General features: G+C 46.9%; 5 protein-coding genes across 5 annotated transcripts; 1 reads left to right on the top strand and 4 right to left on the bottom strand.

Moving 5' to 3' along the window:
- Positions 1–301: 301 nt before the first annotated feature.
- Aud_002468 (uncharacterized protein) lies at positions 302–1,614 on the bottom strand (the record flags this gene model as incomplete). The annotated part of the gene is made up of 5 exons (XM_043287436.1): positions 302–933; positions 999–1,216; positions 1,285–1,331; positions 1,397–1,468; positions 1,528–1,614. 5 exons carry the CDS (start codon positions 1,612–1,614, stop codon positions 302–304), a joined length of 1,056 nt encoding a protein of 351 aa, XP_043143371.1.
- A 5,925-nt stretch (positions 1,615–7,539) lies between these two features.
- Aud_002467 (uncharacterized protein) lies at positions 7,540–8,453 on the bottom strand (the record flags this gene model as incomplete). Its single annotated transcript, XM_043287435.1, has 2 exons — positions 7,540–8,361; positions 8,418–8,453. The coding sequence occupies 2 exons, from the start codon at positions 8,451–8,453 to the stop codon at positions 7,540–7,542; spliced, it is 858 nt and encodes a 285-aa protein (XP_043143370.1).
- Positions 8,454–11,181: 2,728 nt separating this feature from the next.
- Aud_002466 (NAD(P)/FAD-dependent oxidoreductase) lies at positions 11,182–12,330 on the bottom strand (the record flags this gene model as incomplete). The annotated part of the gene is made up of 1 exon (XM_043287434.1): positions 11,182–12,330. One exon carries the CDS (start codon positions 12,328–12,330, stop codon positions 11,182–11,184), a length of 1,149 nt encoding a protein of 382 aa, XP_043143369.1.
- Positions 12,331–16,288: 3,958 nt separating this feature from the next.
- Aud_002465 (uncharacterized protein) lies at positions 16,289–18,160 on the top strand (the record flags this gene model as incomplete). Its single annotated transcript, XM_043287433.1, has 1 exon — positions 16,289–18,160. One exon carries the CDS (start codon positions 16,289–16,291, stop codon positions 18,158–18,160), a length of 1,872 nt encoding a protein of 623 aa, XP_043143368.1.
- A 1,689-nt stretch (positions 18,161–19,849) lies between these two features.
- On the bottom strand, positions 19,850–20,776 carry Aud_002464 (alpha/beta fold hydrolase; the record flags this gene model as incomplete). Its single annotated transcript, XM_043287432.1, has 1 exon — positions 19,850–20,776. The coding sequence occupies one exon, from the start codon at positions 20,774–20,776 to the stop codon at positions 19,850–19,852; it is 927 nt and encodes a 308-aa protein (XP_043143367.1).
- Positions 20,777–21,126: the final 350 nt, after the last annotated feature.

Below are 21,126 nucleotides of genomic sequence, written 5' to 3'. Positions count from 1 at the left end.
CGAAAATAGATAGTGTCAGTGAAATAGCTGTTATCCAGTAAATATACAGTGGCGCCCCAGCAAAATGAGGAAGGGCGAATAGGGTCTATGAACACTAGTAATTGGTATCTGTTGTTAAATTGCAACATATTAACGGAAGGAAGCTTACCGCAATGTACGTTGGGGGGAAAAAAAGAAACGCAAGTATGTTGAGTGACTTTAATGCAGAGCTGTCACGTCTTGCGCCTTCAGCAATTTCTTTTGACTGGATAGCAACTGACAAAGCCAGCATGCTATCTCTTTGAAATAATAGGGTGTGAATCTATGACAGATGATCAGGAGCAAAGCAATTCCAGTTTGTCTTTCCATAACTTACCGCGGCTATCTGAATCTCGGCCCGCCGCGCATAGTAGGCCAGATCAGCTTCGCGCTGTGCCAGTAACAACACGATATTATGAAGCCATTGCTCGTATTGGTCGATAGAGCCGGCAGCCAGAGTAAAAGAGCTGCTGATCGGATGTCCTAATTGGCCATATGTCTCCTGGATGGATTTGAGGTAGCACTGAAGGAAACTCAGGCGACGAAGGGAAATTGACACTTGTTGTTTTGTCGCATGTGCCCGTTTCGAAAGCTCGTTATTGAGGGTAAGGGCTTCTGTTCCAGGAATCTCTAGCCATCCATGGTACCCTGTTGCTCTTTCAATGATTTTCAATTCTTGGCGAATCTTTTCCACGTAGCCTAGGTTCGCAGCTAGGCTTAGTTCGAGCAAGACAGTAGGAACGAAAAGAGGTTGTCCTATCATATCATTGTGAGACTCCTGGGCCTTCTTTATAATGGCGTGATCGTCAGGACTAGTCCGCAATCCCAGGATCAAAGTAGTACTGCTGGTGAATTCATGGTTGATGGCGAAGACGGAGGCGAAGCTAGTTGAGAGTCGAATAGAAATGATTACAGCTGCAAGAATAGACAAGGTGTGGATCTGAGCACCATTCTTCACGTACTTGGAGGATTTAACTCACTGATGAATTTAATTTTTCCAGTAATTTCATCATATTCGATGTGCCGTGTCTCAAATCCAGATGAGGCGCGATGTTCCCAGGCATCTAACACGCCAGCAAACCTATAGCGTTGTTTAAGTTTGGTGAAGATTTCCTCGCTAATGGCGAGCTCCAGCACTTCATCAGAAGACAGAATATCACCATGTGTATCGGGGGCGACTGAAATTGTACTCGCGAAGCTAGACCGGTTGGTGTTAACAGGTTCTGAATGAGCTGGTACGTGAGGTTCTGGATAATTGGATCATACATCCACCTCACTGTGCCAATGACGTTTGGCAGACTGGCATGGCTACCCTGCTCAAGCGAAGACGAAGGCAAATTAGAATGAGAACGCATATTAGTGACGATAAGAAACATACCCTTTGGTCAAACCAACCATTAACAAGTTCTTCGCCTGTGATGGTGCCTTCATGAGATTCGCTCTGTCCGGACTGTGAAGAGTCTTTTAACAAAAATTGAGAATAATAGTTTGATTTAACTATGAACATACCTGAAAACGTCGAAGCTCTGTAAACGTACAAGGCATTGGATTGTAGCGAATATTTTTCGCTTCATCGGACTGAACCGTCGACTCCATTTCCGTAGGATGTTAATCAGTGGCGATGAAAAGAGACCAGAAGGGTTGATATCAGCTCTATACCTATGATCTTCTCCACTAGACTCTTCCATGAGGTGAGTATTTCTGTCTTTATAAACAAAAACTTCCGCACCTGCATCCGGCAAACATCCTCAGTAGTAGGCAGGGAGTAAACCCACACACTCCCATATTGCGCACCCTGGCATGGCTTGGACTGAGAGCCTTGTAAACACATGGTCTAGGCAGAAATGGGCTTCAGGCCAATCAATAGGTGACGCGTGCCTCCTGGCAAGGCTGAGTAAAAAGCAAGATGAAAAGAGCAACACATTGGCATGGTCCTGGAATTATTGACGATTGGTTCAGGGTAGTCGGATTCGACAAAAGACCAGATACTGGCTGCAAGACACCAGTGAAGAAAAAGCAAGTGTATATACACATGACATATAATGCTTTTTTTCAGCCAGTCAAATCTATAAGAAGGCGCCAAAGATTGCCTTTGTATATAATACGGACTGATGAGAAACACATCAGCAGAATCCAAAATGGCGGTGGGATATCAAGCGTGGAGGAAACGAAGAAAAGCCAAACAGAGATCAAACATGATTGCCTCTGCACCTGGAGACATCCGTTGCCATATGCCTCTCATTGATTAATGCTCAGCTTGGCTTCCTTCCCCTCATGATCTGATCAAACAAAACAACCTGTCACTAATTGGTAGTGAAAGCTTTTCTTTTGAAGGAGCACATATAACAAACAGTTAAACAGCAACCTAGGTCAACATCTCACTTGGTGGCCTGAGACACCTCCGTCTAGAATGAATGAGACAGCTCTATCAAGCCTGTATGACTGTATCCATGACTAGCCCACCCACACCGCTTCCCGCTGTGGGTGCAAATGTAGCAGCGCTCCCAAAGGTTGAAATAGCCGCAAATGCCTTAAGTAAGCCTTTGAAGTATACTGCTTCTGGAGACTCCTGTTGTGAGATGATGCCCAATTTCTGTGGCTGACACTGGTTGGTTCGGATCAATACAGAGTAGACAAAGTCGCAATCTATCATCAATATGAAAAAAGCCTTTTACCATTTAAATAAACAGCAAACGACTGATCTTTTTTAAATCCCTTGTGATGTCGGGTGTTGGTGTCATAAGCATGTCAGCTTTGGCAGTCCAAATTGTTGGACATTCAAAAGAGCCATAAATCTCCAACGTTTGAAAGTTCTATGTTCTAGATAAATCATCTGGGTCCAGTAACCAACTCTGAAGCCAATTGATTAGCTTAAGCAGTTAGCGCAAGTGCTTGAGCCCTTGGTTACGCAGAATCCAAACATTTGCCAGGGTTCACTACTGCATTTGCGTTCATACTTTCAGCTTACTTGCTTGGAGATTCAGATAACTATATGTATTTAAGGCAGCAATAACAAGCCATCATGATAACGCTCAATTAACAGGTGATCAAATCTAGACTTGAGCAGGCATCGAAATTAAAAGGCAATGGGCAAAGTGACAGGGACCCGATCATGAGATGAGCTCAAAGTGATAGGAGACGGAGGAGTAACATGATCCTAGGAAGCTGTCCTCTGGAACTGATGAAGAACTGAAATGATGAGATTTGGGTTCACTCTTTTGCCTCTGAAGATAAAATAACATCGGGATAAAACTAAAGAGTACTGTGGACCGCTTCGCTTGTGTCAATCAGAGCTAATTACCTAGTTAACCATGATTCAATGGTACCCCACAAAGTTTGTCCTTAATATGATATCTCCTTGTTTTGAGCTTGTGATAGTGACTGAGATTTCTGCAAGAAGCTGTGTGCACGGAACTATGGCATAAAATCTTTAAATGGGCGCTAGAAGCATCCAGATTCAGCAGCCTACAAGACAAATTAATCCTGCTTGCTTGATCACTCGAGAATCCAATTGCCCAATCACATGTCCCCTACAAGAATTGTGTGAGTCGATTCACTTCCTCAAGATGCCCAGGACAGAACATCGTCGCCTAATCCCAATGGGGGTACTTAGATTCAGAACAGCTGTCGACAGACTTCAGTATGGTTGCCCCTCAGAATGTCAGGACTAAAGTCAAATGGCCACAGCACATCCCTAGATGAGACTCAAAATTCATCCCTAAAAATTGAGTTCATGCATAGTAGGCACGCATACTTAGTTGCGGTACTACTCTAGCCGAGTAGATCTCTTGGCGTGTAGCATTACAACCGCCGAGCTTGTTCTAACTGGCAGAGAATCTGAACGACCTGGACTATATACAACTTCGGCGGCTGTCATACGCTGCTCGAGTTACTCCAGTATAAAGATCATTAAAAGAGCATCAAAGTGAACAACTATTTATGGACTATGAACTTATGGACATGGGGAAGCATAAGCAGAACAATCATATTCCTGTTGTTGTAGGAAAGTCTATAGCGTCATCAGGGTAACTAATCGTTGTGACATTGCCGTTTGCGGCTGATATGTTTCAAAATATGTTTCGTGATTGACTATATGATCCACATCTCGATGAGATAACCATGCGGTAAATCCTCTGCTTGTGGCTTGAGGTTACACTTTATCGAGCAGGGTACTCAGTGATGCAGCTTCTAGACACATCGTGCGCCGTTTGATGACTACGCAGAAGATATGTGGGTAACATATATATTTCTCAAACTGACCTGCCCAACATTCATCTTTTCGCCATAGTTACACATAAATTGTTTTCTTCTAAATTAAGGATAGAGGAAGCCCCCAACAGTGGTATCAAGATCCAGGCCCTCAAACAACCGGCATAGTCTTGTTTTCCGCCAGCGAAGTACTCCATCAGTAATGCCGCCTCGCAACGATCAAGATGAACAGCCAAGCGCAACGAATTCGCGCATTTCCCTTAGAAAGGCTCTGATCTGTGGCAGTGGGCTAGCGTTTTTGGCCTCTGGTAACCTTGCGCAAGCAAGAGCGATTCCTGACGGGCCGTTAGATGTCCGAAATCCAGCCCAGCCAGACACTGTCACTGGTTCCACCTCACTTGAGGGAACATATATCGACGGACGTTCTCAACAAGTGCCAGAAGATACGCTGATTTTGCCTTCTGCAAGTGACCTTCCAGAGGTTTCGGTCAATATGCCTCGTACCCCACAGGGCAGAGGAAGAGGAAGAGGAAGAGGGGGAGGGAGAGGCGGTCCACTTTCGAGACGCGCTGTCCGTGGAGAAAATATGCAGAAAGAAGACGAAATACTTTCCCGTTCGCCTCAAAGCGCCAGCGCCAGAGGATGCGACCGTGGTGGGTGTGGCAGGGGAAGAGGTAGAGGAGTGGGACGCCGCAGCATTCCAAGGCAGACTAAGCATACTGTTGCTGATAGTGAGGAAGATGTACATTTATTAATGGATGACTGATACTTTAGTCTTGACTAGTATGAATGGGCGAAATGATGGAAGTATCTGGGCAAAGGATTTCTGAATAAAAGTTATCTCTTTCTGTTATTCTGAAAACAGCTTCCTTTTTCCCGCCCATGGCAGTTCGCAAAGTTCTAGTGAGGGCATGCCATTTAAAGTCTCAGATTTGTACGCCATAGTATTTTCGACCAGAATATCTAAGCCCATCTATTAGCATCGACACACGATTTAGGCCACCTATTCACGATTCCCTGACGGTAGTTCTTTTGCTCGACTTTGTCGTGTTTCTGAGCCGCAGATTGCTGTCTGCAGTTGATATCACACCAATCTGGACGCCTTTGTCCATGTCGCAGAGACCTAGAACGCAACGTATCGGATAGGTGTGCGGAGAGCAGTAATTCAAACAATCTTGGGCTCTCTCGTCAAGACACGATGGTGCGACTCCATGCCAACAGTGTGGGTTCAATTTTGTTAGTTGTCTGCAGTTTGCTACTGTATCTACGCGCGCAGAAACTCGTTTAAACGCGACTTTGGTGGATTCTTTCATTGGAATCCAATAATGCAGCAGCACTTTTCGGTAGATGCAGCGCGTCAATGCTGTGTTCGTCACTACGCTTCTGTGTCGTCACGGGTGGCCTCAATCACATTCGCGGGAACAGCTACTTGGATGGCTCTGACCATGGCGCGAAGGAAAAAATAGTGCTTTACTTCAAGTAGGGCTCGTCCCACCAGGTACTGGAGGCGTGAGCATGTTTGCTTTATTAGCTTAGAACTGTTGGGAGCAGTAAAACTATACAGATTCCACGCATGAAGAGTAGAGGTAGCATATCAAGCTTAGTATTCAAATCATTAACACGCTACTTTACTGCTCTAACTCAGCAGCACCCATGCTGGGCATTCATCTCATTAAGCTATTAAAGAACGCCATGTTGAGCCCCTGGAAAGTCCTCCAGTCATTAACACCAGCCGTATCGGCAGGAAGTCCCACATGCGGTTGCAGAGTCATGGCTTGGCTAGGGCTGGGGTTTTCCAGAATGGACTGTTCAGGTATCTGTGTGTTTAGTCGTTCCGACAGGCCAGAGCCCCTTGAAAGTGGGAGGTTTGGGTAGTGCCACGCAAATGGTTAAGCAGCCGTTGTTCTTCCGCTGATGACACCGAAGGGAGAGATATGAACGCGTCGTTAGATACGGCAAGTGCTTATTCTCTCTGTGGGAACTCAACCAGGGTCATCTGGTGCGGCCCAGGCAGCTCACAAGAAATAGGATCCTGGCGAGCAATCTTGATGACGCCAAGGTATGGGATATGCAATCAGAGCCCATCACCTTTCTTCTCAGCACCCTTCTACCCATGCAGTTCCGAACATGAGTGCAAGGCCCTCGAATTGGAATATGAAGATCTGGTCACCTCATCAGCCGAGGCGGACCTGAACTGGGACATTGATCCCGACGATGACTACTGGCCTTACAAGCGCCGTCATGTTCGTTCAGTGTGGCGTCCTGGTCATCTAGGAAGCAGTATTTGCTTTCAAGATATTGACCACATGTCGCTAAATGCCAAATCTGATCAGGAAGATGGGGCGGATCTGGGAAGAACAAGATCCGGAGCTCGAACGGAATCATCCGCCTGTACTGTATGTATATCTTGCTAGTATGATACCGTTTAATCCTCTCCATCCGCCTCACAGACCCCGCATTCTCAATTTTATCGAGTGTATGATCTAGCCGCTCATTCGGAGGCAGAATCGCCCGATCAAGCTGATACGGCAGGCCCCGATGCCGACCGCGGATCACCATCGCACAGATAACCAACTTGCTGATGACCATGAATTCTCCGCTGAGGGGGGTATTCACGGTCAGGTATCCGAGACTGAGGCCGATGTGCGCGCTGTATTGATCTGTTCGCCGTCAAAGAGTAGAAGAGGGAAGGGAAACATACTAGGCGAATACCACCTCAAAGAAGATCGGAAAGACAGCAAAAGCCTGTATGCACGGTGTCAGCTATGCTTCACATTAAACAGTTGTGGTGAAGGGTGACAGCGAACTGGTTCGGCGGGGTCTATGATGCGGTTCGGCTCCGCGATGCAGATGCAAAAGATCCGCAGAAAAATATACCACAGATCAATGGTGAGCGGGTTGCGCATATGCGTAAGGATATATGATCGCTTGTTCGTTTCATCGCCTAGCTTCTGGATAGGCAGGTGAAGGAGATTGCTAGCAAGCACGGATACAGGTACACAGCTGATATTTGTGCATATAGATTAGTTGAATTAGGTTAAATCATGTCAAGGTCCTTATTGGCGATGGTGCTGGACGCATGGTCTATCAGACAGTCCATTCCTTATTCCGCAGATCTGCTTGTCGTTTGTACCAGCCTTCTGATCTCCACCCATAATCACTTGCCTTCCCTGTTAAGACGTCTTGTTTGAGGCCAGTGAGACCTTGACAATTTTATAGAAGTTCACTGGCTGCCCCGCAAATGAGGTCCTCGCTACCGCTAGCAAATATCGACTGAGCCTCTCGAGAGTAAAGTAAGGATCCGTACCGTATTCAGAAGTCATTAAACCAGATCAAGGGAATCATGGCAACTCTATGAAAGTCCTGGTAGACCATTTTGCCCAGAAAGAAGATGCCAGCAGACATGATATATGCCCGGGCCTGGATCTTCCAGACACGCGCCCATGTCCCGTCCGGTAAACTATTCCATGCATCTAGAATCCCAGGTGGAGGGTTCTGTCTCAGTCTGGGATCAAGTGGCACGATCAGCTCGTCATCGTCAGGTAGCATGGACGCCGCCATCCGGATAAAAGTAGTTCGTGCGGGAAGTACAGCCATGCACGTCACGAAGCATGGTATCAGGCCCAGAATGCCGAGCTTATAGCCTCCACGTAATGTGTGAACGCCTTCTGGATCATGAAGATCTGTGAACCCAGATAGGTTTGAGAGATATATTGCGAGATCTGTAGCATACAGCGGCACCAGCCAATGGGTAACAGCTTCTAAGACGATGATGGGTACAATGCGAATCCAGCATCTGAGTCCAGGGAGTCTCTGATGGGTGTATTTTGCGGATGGCTTAGTGATAATGATGTGGACCCAGAGAACCTGCAGGTTCGCAAGGAAGGCAAGAAAAAGAAATGAGCGTAGGTGTCCTTTCCATGAGGAGCTGTCAGTGATTGGGAGTAGTGCTGGGAGTAAAGCACTCCATGTAAAATCATATATGATAAAGAATAGGAATCCGCGTAGCCAGAACAACGGACCGGCGGTGGCACGTAAATGGTGGATTGTGGTGCGTAGAGAGTCAGTGATGCCGGACTGGGGACTTTCGACAACGGCAATGGTTTGGATGACCATCGCGTACGAGTACTGAACCTGTGATTAGGTAGGAATGAACATCCAACTCATGTTAGGGCCTCTGATACACTCACTAGCCACCACAGCGGGATCAAAGCTTCTGGTAACATTTTGGGTGATGAACAGAAGGGAAGGAACAACGCTTCGGACGCTGCGGAAATACTGCCAAGTTAAGCCTGGCTACATAGATTAAGAAGTTTTGTGACTCTCCCATGGTGTACAAATAGTAGATTGGTACTTTTGTCTAGTGCTATTGTTGCAATCACATGAAAAGCACAGACTTTGACTTCTAGTGTCCCACTGTGGGTATTAACCTGATTAGTTCGAGCATACCAGGCGGAGCATTTGCAGAGAATTGCTGGAGTTTACTTATGGAAGAATTTGGTCCACTGTATCCACTTGCGCGATTTTCGAGTCAGGATCAAGTGCTTGTAGATATCTAGGCAGCAGTCTTGTAGGAATGCCTTCTTTTCATGGAGGCTCTGCCGTTTACGCCAAGGGGATCATTATACAACAGCAGACCACTAGGTGGTCCAGTTCTGGTCATTTTCCATGGAGACACCTATAGCACTGTATTAGATAGAGTAACCTCCTACTGTGAGCTAGCGCTCTGTAAAAGCATTGATGCTTCATTGGTACACCTTTACAGGAAGTAGAGATGGGGTCTGCCTCTCAAATAGTTGGTTTATGCATATGATCTGAACCCTGCTCATGGGCGCAGCCCTAGCATTAATTAACAGAGATCTCTTAGTGTAGATTACTAGGGGTTCACATGCAAATGAAATGTAACTCTAAGTGGATTGACTTGCAGGCAATGTGACCTACCTCCGGACCTTAAGTAAAGTGTGGCGCCGTCTTAGCTCTACACAGGAAGCCATATACGTAATAATGAATCCCTACAGCTAGATTGTGGGGCCGATTCAGGGATCTTTTGTAGAGTACTACAAAATTCTATTCAAGGCAGACATGAGGGTGAAGTAAGTGTCCATGAGACATTTGGCTGGCATTAGGCATTAACATGCAGTCAGTTCTTTGTGTTCAGGAACCTCCGTCTAATTTCTACTATGACTAAATATGGAATGTAAGTGCAGCTCCTGACGTTCAACCCCACAGTAGATTTGCAACTATCGTTCCTCCCATAAGACTTGACCTGGCGGTTGAGATCAAGGTCACTGATCTCCAGCAGCAGATCCTCAATGGTGATCCGGTCAATGGCCGCGGTGACAGTGGCGACAGATTCACTAGTTTGTTTGTCCGCGATGGCTTTGACCAGTGCAGCGGGGCCATGAGGAGTAATCCCTGACTGATGTCGTGTCAGCGTCCTACGCGGGTCTTGGGAAGTTACTAGCAATTCCGGATATGCCCAGACGGAAATTAGCGAGTCATTAACTAGGGCATTATAAAGTATACTGGGTATAAATGCTGTATCGAGCTGTGGTTAGAAGAATCAGACCTTCATCTCTCATACATTCCGTACATATAGTCAACCATACTGACAGCTACGGCCCAATATCGGTAAGATGTCGGTCATACAGGAAGATAATACAGTAAACCCCTGATATAAGTAAGTATTCGAGCAGCCCCTTTCTTTGTTGCTTATATCGAAATCTTATACTGGATTCTTTATGAAAGCCTTGAAGAGTGCCATTTTATATGGAATACAGAAGGTGCCGGCTCGCCCAGGATGGCGACTTGGTTGGGAATTACATTAACTAAGTAACTAGCTTAATTAGGTTAGATATGTCCATGCTCAAGGTGGATACAATGACAAAATTATGGAGCAGGACAACCAAAACTGAAAGCGGGGTTAACTCTGTAGCTAGTTACATCTAAAAAGTTCTTTGTTCTGCTTTTCTTTGATTCCATCCCACTTCAGTTAGCACATATCTACATATTGTGGTAGCAGTCCCCGGTTTTTCCACTACTGTGAACTTGCTGCTTGCAACTATCTGTCCCTTTGTTTTCTTCTGCGGGGTACTAAATTAATCAACTGGTCTCCACTTTTCTAATACATGGAGACGCCGCAGTAGACAATGGCCAGTGAATAGCATATCAGACACTCTTGAGACTAGAAGGTTTGCTGGCAATTGAGGAGAGCGTTGCAGCATTAGGTTCAGGGATTGCTGAGCCTATCTCTTTGATAATGCTTGGTTAGAAGGGTTTAGTTTTTGCCTTGGTAATGATAGTTGCTGACAGTGTAGCTGAGCATCCTGGGCTTTGGAAGCAATATGTCTGTTTTTAGTAAGCACCATTTTCTAGGGCACGGGGGAGGCCGTTCTAATTCAGAGAGATACTTACAGTTGTGGTAGTGGTCATAGTTTCCATAGCTGGTATATAGCTACTGATCACCTCTGTACACACGGACACGGTTTTAATCTAAGTGCAAGTTGAGGTCGGTGGCTCCGGATCTGAAACTGACGCTCAAACTTTCCCGCAGTTCCCTCCACGCATCCTTTTATGCTCAACCGTGCCTCTAGCCACAATTTCGCGTATATGAGCGTTTTCCAAGGGGTTGGTGGTACGCAATTTTTGTATATCGGCTGATGAACCATGCTCAAGTTAAACGGAAAGATCCGTTACCAATAATTGGAGCCCAACGCCAACTAGGCTGTTTTATATACTTAGGTTCATCGAAGTATATACTAGTTGACTGCGTATTAGTTATTTGTCTATAATTATTTATCTATATAAAGGCAAGGAACGCCTAATTCTGGACTGAAATGGAGCATAAGTTCTAAGATCTTCTTTGAAAGAGTCAAACTACTCTCTAAGGAGACAGCGGGTTCAGTCCGGATAGATGAACCAACAACACGAGGTGAGAGTCAGCAAGGCATGCCATTAGCTTGCCCCAATAATCGAAGCCGCCTTGGAGACAAAAAAATCCTTCCCCTTGATTGCCTTGACCATGAAGCTCCAGGCCGTCATACCGAACAGCTGCCCCGTTCCACCCGATGCCCCGACGGGGACCATCATCATAATGCTATCTCCTTGATCATACACCTTCCTCTTGTACTTTGATCCAAGAATGTCGTTCTTTATGTTTGCAGCAACAACTGCAGCCTGCTCAACAGCCTTGAAGGAGAGGCGCATCGAATTGTTGGTTATATCGCCTGCCGCGTAGATGGGCAAAGGTGCATTCTGTCCGCCCTGTACGCGAAGCTCACGGTCCACTTTCACCCAACCGTCAGTGTCCAGCCATTGCTGAGGGATAAAGCTGTTGTTGGGTAGGAGGCCCGTTGTGGGAATGTACAAATCGGCGGCGAGCTGCTGTCCGTTACTGAGAGATATGTTCCACGTCCCGTTGGTGGACCGAACCGCATCGGTGACTTTGTTCGACGTGATGATTGCCACATTTTTCTGAGTAAGCAGGCTCTCCGCAGCTTTGCTGCCTGACTTCTTGAGCATCGGTAATACCCGATCCGAAGCAGAGACGAGAGTAATCTTTACTGGTTTTCCTTGGTCTTGCGCGGCTTCGGCAATTTCACCGGCGAGTTCGACACCGATGGGACCGGCACCGGCTATGACGATCTGCGAGGCTGATGAGATAGCCTTTTGCGCATTGTTAATCAGCGTTGCCATATTATCGGCGTTGGATTGCTTGAAGGGAACGGGGATGTCGCTGCGTGTCGTTGAAGCGGTGGTACTCCCCGCGGCAATGACCAGGTGGTCAAATTGGATGGCCGTTTGACCGTCAACCATGACGGACTTGTCTTCAGGACTGATGGCGGTCACCCGTCCTTGAACGAATTTGAAAGATTCCGAGGGATACTTTTTGAATGCCGACTCAATTGGGATCAAGTATTGCTCTGGTCGAAAGGCTGCGGGTTTGGCCATGATCCGGGGACCGGCAATGGAGAAGTAGAATGTTGGAGAGGGGTTGATCAAAATAACCTTCACCGTAGTGACATCTTTGAGGAGAGAATGCGCAATTGGTACCCCAGCAAAGGAAGCACCAATTATCACAACAGTTGTTTGGCTTGATGTCATGGCGGCCGAGTCTTCTCTTTGATATTCTCGGTGGCTCACTGATTGCTGGTTGGTGATCTAACCTCATATTTATAGTTACCCCTATCTCGTTCTGAGCAAGCGCAAAGGATCTTCGCTGAGTTATATAATTACTAATGCTTAGAAACTGAACAAGACTGAACAAGGTTCTTAGCTTATCCTTCGAGGCTGCCCTAACCTTATCTCGGAAGAGGTGGAGCTGGGGACTGGCCCGTCGGCTGGTTTATGAATTCTTCAGGTCAGCACGGATTAAAAACACAACTGGCTCATCTCATCTGAGTCAACACCAGACGGCAAGGAATTATCTGCGACGGGATTTCCTTGACAGACAATACTACAAGGTCAACAAAAGACTTTGATCATCAGCTACAAACCACTACTTGTCTACCAGGGGGATTATTGGGATGGTAGGAGTAAATATACTTTTAAGGAATAACTTCCGTCGCCAGTCTTAAACAGACAAGGGACCGCGTAATGACATAAGCTAGGGTGAGGTGTCTGTGAGGCTTGTGACAATCACCTAACCATCTTATTGTCCAACAATACTAGGTGTAGATAAGTGGATGCATAAAATGACCTGCACTTTTACTGTACTGGAAATGACATGGACTCATCACCTAAAGGCGGAATATATTATCTCATAGTCGCACGATGGAGAACATTGCCAAACAAGACATTTGTAATCTACCGGCAGCAAAGACTACAAGCTCCGATAAATGGCCGCGATATAGTTAGCTTACTGAGTAATGATGACCAACCACAACTCTGTGGAACTAACTATCTCTGTTCCACTGTCCAAAATCGAACCGTGGGGTTCTGTTCCCTCGCCGTAACCCACTCCGTTCAAGAATATGTCCTTTAACACCAGATGATTCTCCTGATCCGAATCATCCACAGGCTCGCGACATCCAGGCATTTATCTCCAAGTATGGTAACAATTGGGGTAGGGCCATAAACTTAAACGTATTATTTGAATCGTGCCATGTTGCGTTGCCAAACTCGGACGAACCTTGGTACCATCAGCACCATTTGAAGTACGCGAGACTTCAACTTGTTGTACGTTGGAAAAATTGACTTCATCGAAACCAAATGTTACCGACACAGATAGATCTAATGGAGTCAGGCACGAACGAGAATACTGCCTCTAATCCAGAGCAGCCCCTGCAACTTTCAACGCAGCAGGAGGAGGACGAACAACCACCCTCTCCCGCACGTCCATCAAGGCCACGGTCGGGACCCAGGAAAATCCCACAGCCAGCCAACCACATAAATGCTCCTCCCACGACCATAGATTACTGGTGGAGATGCATACTAGAAATCCCACTGCCCTTATTAACCCTCAACCGCAACAAAATAAAGAGATCTTCTATGATTGATTAGACATAGTTTTTAAATGTATTGTCTTTAGCTCTACCCAAGATGCTTTTGATTTATTAGCTTACGGCGCCTTTCTTTGAACCCTTCCGTTCCCTGTAAACTCATGGTAGCAGCGTCTCTCGGTATTAAGAGAGCCCTTTCGAGCGCGAATGAGATTGATTAAGTATTAGACCAAACTGCCTTGTGAAGGCTTTTTAGACGATATACGGAGTATGCATAGGTTCTGACGCCATCTCCAATATCGACAAGTGGCGCAATTGTAAGCGCTGAAGTCCTATTCTCCTAAATCTACTTATGAGCAATTAGCTTGCCTCTAATAGTATATCATGTCTGTGGCTTCAGTGCCTGGAGTCATCTATTATTTCAGATGACATTCATAGTAATAGACAACTAGGATAAGTACTTAATTCAGCCTCCAAATAAGTTTTATAGCCGTTCACCCTTTGATCAGAAGTTTCCGTGGCGGTGTATATTCCCTGCACTGTGATGGGATTTCATTCGAGGATTAATGTGCCAACGCTGTGTTTTTAGCCAGCTTTAGCTACAAGTGATTAGGCAGAGCCAAGCACCAGTTCAGCCTTGCCCAATAATAGTGACAGCCTTGTTACACGTCAACCTGTCTGATATGTTATCCCTGATTGATTGCAGCTGGACCATCAGCTTCCCGTCCTGCACCAAACAAAAGAGTCTAGAAATTTGTTATCTACACCAGTCACTGTACCCCCTCGAGGATATTCAAGACACTCGTGGTAAACTCGTGTTCCTTAATGTCTCAGAGTGTGCGGGACAATCAATGGGCGAAATACGAGAAAGAAATCACTTCTCTATATCAGGAGCATACCCTACATAATGTTATGCAACTGATGAATGAAAAACATGGGTTCCGCGCAAGGTACATGACCACACGTTGGCTATTTAACCAAGTTCAAGTAACCAATTTCTTCCAGCAAGAACGATTACGTCAAGAGGCTGAGATTGTGGGGAGTTCGGAAGAATGTCAAGAAGAACCGCGCCGCGGATACATGGAACTTCATTGATCAGCAACTTAAGAAACGTTCGACAGTAGGGAAAAACAGCGATGTTTCTCTCCATGGGAAGCATTACTCGAATAGAAGGGTCCAAAAAGAGATTTCGCGGAATGTGACACACAGAGATATCTTGAAGCGGGCATGTGAGTTTCTTCCTCGCCCCTTTCTTCTTCTTAAACGTTGGGTTCCAAGATCAACCCTAAATGATAATCCTGACGGAAGAATGCATATTTCCAGGCCATGATCCTCCAACGCCAGACGGTGTGGTAATCTTTACTCCACCTGGAGAATCATTGATCAGCCCGCTTCGCGTTGACAATCTTCCTTGGAATTTGTTCAAACGAGAAATCGAATCTCAAGTGATATCACAACAGCACCTGATAGCAACTCAGGGTCAGCATTCGGATCCAGGTGGTCAAAATGCCAGGGAACTTCATGTATTCAGCTATTCCCAACTCACAACCATCCAAAGTCCAACAGCACCTAGCACAACGATCTACGCCTTTGATCAGGCAAATCTGAGCTCAGCAGATCAACTGAATACAGATCCTTGGGACTGGACCATTTTGAATAATTTCACATATAGATCGCTATTTGATACGGTGTTCTCTTCAGCTTCTCCTGGAGCCAACCAAACAGGATGGGTAACCAGCCCATCGGATGCTGTCGCCATCAGTACCCAGCCTGCGCTATCATTACTTTCCGAATTATCGCAGAGGAATACCATCAATCTACCATCCTTTCTTAAACGGTACACAACGGATGAGCAAGACTTGGAGCTTGATGCATCGTCTTGCAGTATTTTGATTCCCACAGATCATGCGGCACTATTTCGCTTTTTTGGCTCGTTTATATTCTTGATAACAAACAACATCTTGGCCGACCACGACATCCATGAATTTTTTATTTGGATTGTGCAAAATAATTGCATTTGGATAATTGCGAAAATACTTGAATTACCACCAACAGTGACAGTGGATGTATTAGCAAACAAGATATTTCCTGCGGCTATAAGGACAGGCGAGATAGAGCTTGTGCGCAAACTCATTTCTCGTGGTGTTGATGTACACTGTCCGAAAAAGTGGGAGACACCATTATCACTTGCAGTTCAGCGTCGAGACATGGAAATGGTCAGCCTGCTTTGTGAATGTGGGGTGAAGCCAGAGATATTAAATTTTTCTGTCCAGAAAAGTGACCAAAACAACGACACCTTGTGGTCTGACAGAAACAACCAGCTTCTCTCACTTCTCCTTGCCTTTGGTGCAGACTCGGAATCGTTTATTCACAATAAACCCAGTGGATATCCCCTCGTAAGTGCCGCTGCCGAAGGCGAGGTGAGAGCTGTCCAAATCCTCCTTAGAGCTAACGCACGGACGGATCTTGCTATTCCGGAACTTGGAACTGCACTGCAAGCTGCTGCTGGACCAGGGCATGAAGCAGTTGTTCGGCTTCTTATTGAAGCAGGTGCAAATGTCAATGCAATATGGGTTATTACAAAAATCCACCGCATACCATTGCGCTTCTCTGCAGCCTTTATGACACCAATTCAGCTAGCAGCACGCGGGAACAGGGGAGACATTGTGCAGATTATGATTCAGAGCGGAGCTCTAGTGAATTACCTCCCTATTATTCCGCATTTAGGGCTCGGTGCTATCGAAAAAATGTTCTCCAACTGGAGCCGATGGAGCTCTGACGAAGAGATTCCGCTTGCATATCCCATCCAACATGCCGCCGTGAACAATAACATAAACCTTGCTCAACAATTACTTGCTGCTGGGGCACATGTGGACTCCAGAGTTGGCACAAATTATGGCGATACCCCTTTGCAAATTGCGGCCAGGATAGGTAACATTGGAATGGTAGAAATGTTGCTTTCATACAACGCTGATGTCAATGCTCCTCCTGGAAAATATGATGGGCGTACAGCAATCCAGGCAGCTGCAGGCAATGGAAATATGGACATGATGCAAATGTTAATAAGTGCTGGAGCAGATGTCAACGCGGCCGCTGGCTGGAGAAAGGGGAGAACGGCGATTCAGGCCGCTATGGAGAAGGGCCACCATGACGTGATAACACTGTTGTTACACCTGGGGGCTGATATCAATGCAAGTCCAGCTTTTAGTGGTGGCCTCACTGCTTTGCAGGCAGCAGCTTTCTGCAACATTGGACTTCTTAAAATAGCCCTCACGAATGGCGCAGATGTTAAAGGTGTGGTTAGCCCTGAGGACGGAGTCACAGCACTTCAAGCTGTAATTAAGCGGAAGGATATTTCGGCGCTCAACATCATGCTTCACGCAGGTGTAGATGTGAATGAGCTGTCGCCCTCAAAAGCATCCAATTCATTTCCCTCTCCGGATACATTAGGCTCAAACATGACACCTCTCCAACTTGCGGCTTATTTCGAATGGATTGAAGGTGCCGAACTCCTCATCGATTTCGGTGCAGAAGTTGATGTACTCCCTCCCCAGCGTGATCATGATAAGGCATTCACAGCTTTGGGCTGGGCAATCAACAATTATGATCACGATATGATGGAGTTACTGCTTCATAGCGGGGCCGATCCAAATGCTCCTTCTATGAATTACGAAGAGGCACCTAGTGCCTTCCTCTATGCTCTCCATCGGTGCTGCTCAAATGAGATGTTTGATCTCTTTCTTCAGCGAGGTGCCGATATCACAAAGTGTTGGGGCTCTGAATCAGCAATTGAGCTTGCAGTATCAAGCGTTACCAACGATATAAGTATTGTCAAAAAGGTTATTGAAATTTTTTCACAACTTGCAAGGGGTTCATACTCGACCGTGATGCAACAAGCTTTGGCATGCATCACAGTGGATAAAGATTTCCCTCCCAATGCCGATCTGGTAAAAACATTGCTTGATGCTGGAGCTAATGTCAATGCGATTGACACCGATACGGGAGAGACATTACTCCAAAAGACACTTATGGAGCCTGATGTTGATGTAGTCAAGCAGCTTCTTGAAAGTGGGGCAGAGGTGAACTTCCTGGCAACAGAGGACAGGGGAACACCCTTACAAACAGCAATCCTCTACGAACAGCCAGAAATCGCGAACCTTTTGATAGATTATGGTGCTGATATTAATGCCCTTCCGGCTGGGAAACACGGTGCAACTGCGCTTCAAGCAGCCGCCATTCATGGCTACGTTGGACTTGCCAGGAGGCTGCTGGAACATGGAGCTGATGTTGCTGCGGCTGCGGCACCTGTCGATGGTAGAACAGCAATTGATGGGGCGGCTGAGCATGGTCGTCTCGATATGTTACAGTTGTTACTCAACTCTTACCCCTGCAGAGAAGAACTGCCACTTGCCTGTAACCGGGCCGCCTCTTTCGCGGAAAAGGAAGGGCATATAAGAGTAGCGATTTGGTTGAGGGCCTACACATCATGTTGACACTGTGTTGAATGGGACAAAAGATGTCTGGTTTCCGTTTTAGAACTGGCTATGATTGTTTGAAAGCCTCCATTCCTAGACTGGAACTTACTGGCTAAGGCCTTTGGCATAAGTATAGTAATGTAAAACTCGTGATGTAGGCTACCCTATTACGACGGTATCAGAGGTCCCATAAGTCTAAAGCCTTACTTGGCACATTGATTTCCTTCAGATACTCTCATAAACATTTGATTATGTTTCCTAAACAGGACTTTGATTCCCTCTGGAAAGTATATTCAAGCTCTAGATACACTGCGCGCCGACCACGCTGATATCTTTCGAAATTTGGCTGAGTTATCATCTGATCAACAGCCGATTGTGAGCTTTACGACATGTTCAGAAAGCATATCTGTAGGGCCAGGGGCTCATATTGCAGTAATGTTTCCGGCAGACTGCGTCGTGCACTTACCCCATCTCGTCGTCCCCGAGATCCACTATGAGCTGCTTTCCAAACCTGGCATGAGGTCTGCCAACGCCGCCATCCAACGTTATCCATACTGTTCTCACTCCACATGACGTACACGATCAGGACCTACCGAGGGGTGAAATTTCCAGAATCACCCAGCTACTTGACAATCACGAATTGCCATTCGTCCTAAAGCTCCCAATCAGCCTCCGGGCTAGGCGTCTTTAAGGTCAATACAGATGCGCAAAGGGCAGACGTCAAGACAATACTCGCAGCGCACCTCGGCCGGATGCTCCAGCGAATTAACGAATCAAACCATCATATGCATCCATGTTCTTTAGTGATTCAACGCTTCATTTATGGTACAACAATGGGCTTTTCTCTTTTTGTAACAAAGAAGGGGCGGACCATCTTTGTAGCGTGCTGTGATCAGCAATTAGACGAAGATGGGCACTGGATTGGTTATTCAATCTTCTATAAGCGGCAACCGGAGCTCAAAGAAACCTATCGTGACATACAGGAGAAGGTCGCCGCTTTCTTGCATCAGAAGGGCTATTATGGCCCGGTTGGGCTCGATATAATAACAGATATTGGGGGGGGGGGGGGGGGGGGGGGGGATTTAGTACATTTCGACCTCAACGCCGTGTCACTGGCTGTTACCACTTAGGGCCGCTCGCAGGACACTTTCTTCAGCGCGGTCTGCTGGAGGTAACTGTTTTGCAGGCCTATTCCCGTTATTCTAGGGCTGCATTTGAAGCAGTTTTCTCGGACGAAATCCGGAAGGGCAGCTTGGTAATCAGCAGCTTGGCACACGCCGAGTCAACACCACTCAGCCAAGCTGCGATCAATATAGGAGGCCGGGATCCTCCGAAGTGGAGGAGACACTTAAGAAGATCAGACGTTTTGCTGTTCCGGATAGAAATATGTGAAGAAACGCCTAAAAGGAGTTTAAGGATACTCTTCGATCACCCGCAGGCAGATTCGCTGCAGAGCGAGATGTAGTATTGAGTATTTAGCGTGTTAATTTATAGATGTAGATTGATATTAAGATCCTGATGCGTACAGCATTTGACAGCCTCCTCAAAGTCATAGACCCAGGCATGCAGGCATGCAGTTCTCCTAACGGGTGGAGCTGACGCTTCCTGCTACTTCTCTGGTAGTTCCAAACCGCGAAGCGGCCCATCCTTATGGGCGAGTTGTGTCCCTTGCAGGCAAGGATGCATTCCGACCAACGATGCGTCAGATCAAAGAATAGAGTCTATCTTCGGACGTAAGATCTGCTCTCTTGCCCATCGAATCCCCTCCGCAACAATTTCCGGTCGAATCAAATGCACATTATGCCCACAGTCCGGCAAATGAACCATCCGACTCCGCCTAGACAGTCTCAACTGTTCTTCCTGCATCTCACGATCCATCCCATCCCATTTATCCAGTAGCTCACGGAATGCCGCTCGCTGTGCCTCCGTCCCATTGCCAGCCTCGACAGCCTTCTCATAGAGTCTCCTGTAGTCCATCAACCCATTACACCGAATCACGCTCAAAGGCCGATCCCCGAGCGCCTGTTTCTTGAACTGCTCTTTTTCAGCAAGGGCACGACAAACCTCCTCTCGCATCATCGCTTCAGCCTGCGAAGTAGCCATCCCGCGCGCAATGTCCATCGCTCTCACCCTCCATTCCTCCCGCGACAGCTGAGCGGCAGCACGCAGCCCCGTGACCTCAGCGAACTTCAAGCTCCCCACCATCGCTGTGAGGTCTAAATCTGGGTTCTGGAATAGCTCGATATTTCGTTCGGTTGAGGCGTCCATGAGAACCATTCCCGCGACGTCGCTCGAGTAGAGATGGAGATATTCCCGGGCGATGATCGCGCCATAGGAGTGAGCGGCCAGGATAAGTGGTGGAGGGATGTTTGCGGTGGTGAGTAAGGTGTGTAGCTCCGCGGCTGCTGACGTGGCCGTTGGGTTTGGTGCGTTTGGATTACTTTCACTGCGACCGAGGCCGGAGCGGTCGTAGAGAACGAGCGGGGAGAAGGACGCGACGATCCTTTGGACTGCGCAATAAGACGATGCGACGTCGCCTGCGCCGGCGATGAACACTACAATAGGATCTGGCGGGTTGCAGCGGGGTGGGCCGCTTATGGAGAGGTAGAGGCGATGGGTGCCGATGGAGATCATGGTTCTCTCAGATGATGGAAATTGGTCCATTGGGAATGGCAAGTCGATGGCCAGGTCGGATAATACACCACTCGACAAGTGGCTTGTTAGCTTACAAGTATTAAGGCCCGATCGGTTTTGCCGATATATGTCATTGTGATATTGGCTTAGTCTCGGCCTCAGCCAAGGCGCTTGATGTGCACCTTTTATGCAGCAATTGGATTGGGCGCTCTTAAATAATTGGTCTTACGCCCCCTCCTCACCGTGTTGGCAATATGGGATTCGATTGGTAGCACAGAATTATTACACTAGCAGATAATGGCATGCCTTGATACACATTAATGCCGGTGGAGAATTAGCAACTGATCCCT

This window comes from Aspergillus udagawae (assembly GCF_001078395.1).
Source record: "Aspergillus udagawae IFM 46973 DNA, scaffold_2, whole genome shotgun sequence".
NCBI lineage: Eukaryota > Fungi > Ascomycota > Eurotiomycetes > Eurotiales > Aspergillaceae > Aspergillus > Aspergillus udagawae.
Note: the sequence above shows the minus strand (reverse complement) of the source record. Positions and strands in the feature narration are given on the sequence as shown.